This window comes from Bidens hawaiensis, unplaced genomic scaffold, assembly GCF_021521415.1.
Source record: "Bidens hawaiensis isolate Kalapana, Puna unplaced genomic scaffold, B.hawaiensis_p1.1 tig00038129_1, whole genome shotgun sequence".
Classification (NCBI taxonomy): Eukaryota; Viridiplantae; Streptophyta; class Magnoliopsida; order Asterales; family Asteraceae; genus Bidens; species Bidens hawaiensis.
The window spans coordinates 1-4,622 of NW_027496683.1; the positions used below are offsets into that span (position 1 = coordinate 1).

The 4,622-nt window shown below is 37.7% G+C and overlaps 1 protein-coding gene across 2 annotated transcripts; it reads left to right on the forward strand.

Annotated features, from left to right (window-relative positions):
* The first annotated feature begins 3,052 nt into the window (after positions 1–3,052).
* On the forward strand, positions 3,053–4,122 carry LOC143590056 (inositol oxygenase 1-like). Of its 2 annotated transcripts, XM_077070650.1 has the most exons (6): positions 3,053–3,214; positions 3,295–3,417; positions 3,498–3,567; positions 3,653–3,731; positions 3,812–3,893; positions 3,968–4,122. In XM_077070650.1, the coding sequence occupies exons 1-6, from the start codon at positions 3,071–3,073 to the stop codon at positions 3,992–3,994; spliced, it is 525 nt and encodes a 174-aa protein (XP_076926765.1). In that variant the 5' UTR covers positions 3,053–3,070; the 3' UTR covers positions 3,995–4,122. The 2 variants fall into 2 exon arrangements, with proteins under 2 accessions (XP_076926765.1, XP_076926764.1); XM_077070649.1 differs by having other exon boundaries at positions 3,812–4,122.
* Positions 4,123–4,622: the final 500 nt, after the last annotated feature.

A 4,622-nucleotide genomic window follows, 5' to 3' on the forward strand; every position in this document is an offset into this window, starting at 1 on the left:
GAGTCGAAAGAAACACCCAAGTGGAGTTGAGGGAGTGGTGGGTTAGCCGCTGGTACACCCTATATATAAACCCCTTCAACTTGATTTGGGTGGTATCCAAGACGAAAATTTGGGGTAGTGGCGCATAGTGGTCATCATGGGATCATTTGATCTAAAACATCATTGCATCAACTATACTAAGTTCTAAATTTCGGGACGAAATTCCTCTAATTTGGGGAGGATGTAACGCCCTGAAATTCGATTGGTAAACTAGGATCGTGAAATCATCGGAAACTATAGACTTTGGGATTCTGGACGATAAGTTCGGAACCCATATCATTGGAAAAATCTGCTTTTATCATTTAAAGTGTTTATTTTATAAAACGACATTTACGCCTGAAAAATATTAATTTTTATGCTTTCGAAAATTAAATGTTCTTATTTAAAAAGATTTCAAATAATTATTCGGAAAATGGTTTTATAAAAGTTTTGCTGAAAAAGTTTTAGTTTGTTTAAAAAACTTATGAACTCGACTAGTCTTGACCCGTCGGTAGCCTAAACCCGAACCCGAGTCACCCGAGTATTTAAGCGGAAAATCAAGTATTCTTACACCATCTCTTTCATTTCCACCAACACTTCCCACCCAAACACTCTCATTCTAGAGAGAGAAACTAGAGAGAGAAAGTCTTCAAACTTCAAATCCGAGTCCACAAATCTGTTTGTTGTTATTCTTGGTAAGATCTTCTTGAAAATCATCCATTTTCATAACCATTTTCGGCCTCAAATCGAGCAAAAACACCCATTTTCGTTTCTAGAGTTTTCGGGTCAAAAACCGTCTTGTTTTGGTGTCAAAATGCAGGCTTTTGTGTTTAAAATCACTAGGAATCGATAGCCCTTTCAATCCCGAGCATTTCCATGTCAAAAACTTCGATTTTGGGTCAAAAATCTGGAAAATCTGAAAAACCCGTAGGTTTCTCCGTCGCCCAGCTTGAAGGAGTCGAATCAGACTCATTCGATCGAACCAGTCGATCGAATCAGTCCAGTCGATCGAATAGGAAAGCAACCGAATGGTCTCCAACTCATTCGACCGAATGAGTTTCGTATTCGATCGAACGAGTGTCTATTCGATCGAACAAGTTCCATGTTCGACCGAACGTGTTTTTCCAACTGGTTCGACCAAATGTGTTTCTAGTTCGATCGAGTGTGCCTCAGATTCGACCGAATGTGTGTCTATTCGATCGAACGTGTTCCTATTCGATCGAATCAAGCCAGAACCAAGCTGTTTTCGTCTTTAAAACCCAGTTTTTGCTCGAGGCCCGCGTAAGCTCGTTTTCTTAGACTTATAGCACGTTGTTAACCTTATATATATGTTCAACTCTAGGCTAAGGAGATCTATTGTAGCACCATCCTAACCCGAGATCAAGGTGAGTTCATAGCCCCTATTTAAGCTTTTCAAAACTATGGGGTGGAAACATGGTAACTTTACACGTTTGGATAAAATCATTTATGCAAACACTCTTTAAACTATAAACTTTTGGATTTCTACACACGTGCGGAAATCCACAAGCTTTTTAAGAATCTATAAACTTTGGAAATCTATGAACATGGGGAAAACCCATCAACTTATGGAGATCTAAGAACATTGGAAATCAATGAGTATGGGAAATTCTATGAACATTGACATCATGGGAATGGGAATCATATTCATATCATCATAGTCATTGTGTCAGCATGGAAATCTAGAGATCAAAGCATCATGAGTTGAATTGGACGCGAGAGTCTATTCTACTCTCGGTAGAACTCGCGACCATGAGTGGCATTCTATTCTCGGTGGCACTCGTAACCCATGGGATTTCATACTAGTCTCGGTGAAATCCATAACTCTTGAGGACCTATACTAGTCTCGGTAGGGACCAAGGGAACCCAGGATTCTTTGGGGAGTCTATCCTACTCTCGGTAGAACCTAGCTGAGTCCTGGATGACAAGAACGAGGTAGTCTTGGTTTAAGTCTTGCGTGGGATCAATCAAGTCTTGTGTGATCATTGAGTTTCATCATCATTCATCATCATCATCATTTATTCACCATCATCTTGGATACTAGTAAACAGTGGGATCTTGGTGTTGGTTTATCTAGTAAACTTAGCATGCTCAAATCTATATGTCCTTATTTATGCTTAACTGCTATGTGCTACATGTACCGTTGGGAGACCACAAATCTTTGAGTAATCTTATCACAAACGACTCTAATGGGAGAATAATAAGCCCGCTGAGAGTCCAGGAGAACATTTCATGTTTTACTTACTACAAAAACCTCTTTGGGAAAACCAAGAGACCTTTTCTTACAAACCATCTTAAAACCGGGTATTATATCCAAACATAGTAGTATAAGTTGTAGGAGTGGTGGGTTAGCCGCAGGTACACCCTATATATAAACCCCTACAACCTATACTAGTATGTTTGTGTATAAACTCTTTTTCTTTAAACCTATGAATTCACTCATCTACTTTATGTAGTTGACAGTTTGTTACATGTTTTCAGGAAATAATGCAGCAAGAAATCCCTAGCAAGTTTAGAGGCCTTAGAGAGATGAAGGCTAGTCTAGGAGTTGTTTGGAAACTTGATATTTTGTATTAAAACAATTTGTTTCATGTTACCTGGATGGTGTAATATTTGACATTTTGGTTATGTTTATGCATTTAGACTTTTATACTATTGTGCTCAACAATCACGACTTAGTCGCCGCGCCTCGATTATTCCGCCATCACGATCGGGGTGTGACAGATTGGTATCAGAGCCACTCTTGTGCCGTTCGGGATGTTGGGACACGCCTCATCGAGGACGATGAGTCCAAAGGGGGGTTGTCTGTAACACCCTTGGCAAACACAACATCGTCCCACTCTTAGGCTATCCCACATCGGCCGTGGACAAGAGAGATCACTGGTTCATAAGTAATGTCCTGCCTCTTAACATCACTAACGCGTTTTGGGAAACCAAAAACAAATCCGTGAGCTCTTCGTGGGCAGAGCGGACAATATTGGTGGTGCGAAGGGCCGGATGTTACAGTTGTTATGTTTTTAGCTTTTAAATTTTTATGGTACCTAATATGGAAAATTGTTGTGTAGATCTTGGTAAGGTTTTGTTGCATCCTAGCTTTGGGGAACTTCCTCAATGGGCTGTTGTAGGTGACACATTTCCGGTCGGGTGTGCTTTTGATCAATCAATTGTTCATAACAAGGTCTATTTCTTAATAAACTTATGGATTGTTATTCGTGTCGTTTTCAATTTGGTAAAATTGATTTGGGTTTTTGAAAACAGTACTTTTTGGAAAATCCTGACTACAACAATCCTACTTACAATACAAAGCATGGAATTTACTCCGAAAATTGTGGACTCGACAACGTTATGATGTCATGGGGGCATGATGATTACATGTACTTGGTATTAATCGACTCTCAGCTCGTTATAGCCACTTTGTAGTTTTTATTATGCATTATACATTTATACCTTCATTTACTTAGGTTGCAAAGGAGAATGGAACCACTCTTCCTTCGGCCGGGCTTTTCATAATAAGATATCATTCCTTTTATGGTATGGAGTCGATTTGAATTTCGAAAGATGAACTTGTTTTATGAAATTTGTTAACTAATTGTTTTCGTTATTGTTGGGACGACAGCGTTGCACAGATCTGACGCATATAAACACTTGATGAACGAGGAAGATGTCGAGAATCTAAAGTGGCTTCAAATATTCAAGTAAGCATCTTGTTACCATAGTATTTCCTTAATCAAGTCAAGTATATTATATTAATCAGTTATGCAATATGCACATATAGCAAGTATGACTTGTATAGCAAGAGCAAGGTTCGGGTGGATGTTGAGAAAGTGAAACCGTATTACGAGTCTCTGATCGAAAAGGTGAGTCCATTATTTGAACCAAAGTTTGTGAATTAAGCGTGTTGATCCTCATTGTTAATTTGTGCTTTGTGTAGTATTTCCCTGCAAAGTTAAGGTGGTGAAGACTGAAGGTGAAGCTAGTTTCCTGATTGTTATTTATGAATAGGAATAAGTTATGCTCCATGAGAGCAAATTATTAGAATACAATGTATGTCAGTTTCTTTTAATGTAAACATAGTGCTTCTTTAGTTTGGACTACATATCCCCTCTTTGTGCGTTACCTTAAGATGTAATCTTATTCCTAGTATCTAATTATTTATATATAAATGTCTTTTATCTTTTAAAATTAAAAAATGAGTAAGCAAAGTTAATAAGTTGATAAATATAAATATTAAGATATAAAAGAAAAAAATAAAAATGGAATTAATTCATGGTTAAGACACCACATCTTTTTGTTAGTGAATCTATGTCATCAAGTCATTTTTAATTAACTGAAATTTATGCCACTTTATTGTAATCGCTTTGTAGTAGCTCAATGTTAATTAAAAAAAAGTAACCAAAAAAAAATCAGAATAAACATTGATATGAATTAGGATGTATGGAGCATTCCTGTTTGAGACTAATTTGATTTTTGACAAATCTTGCGACCAGGAGACAGAGCCCCATTGCAGCATTGCTCCTAATGAATGAGTGAAAATGGCGGTACATATTGGAAGCCTTTGAAACTATACAAGTCATACAACCGTCAAC

Excerpts from the sequence above, each read along its gene's own strand:
- LOC143590056 (XM_077070649.1), top strand. The coding sequence starts at position 3,071 with ATGGTACCTAATATGGAAAATTGTTGTGTAGATCTTGGTAAGGTTTTG. Across the intron at positions 3,215-3,294 it reads AATCAATTGTTCATAACAAG|TACTTTTTGGAAAATCCTGA; the intron begins GTCTATTTCTTA and ends TTTTGAAAACAG. Across the intron at positions 3,568-3,652 it reads AAGATATCATTCCTTTTATG|CGTTGCACAGATCTGACGCA; the intron begins GTATGGAGTCGA and ends TTGGGACGACAG.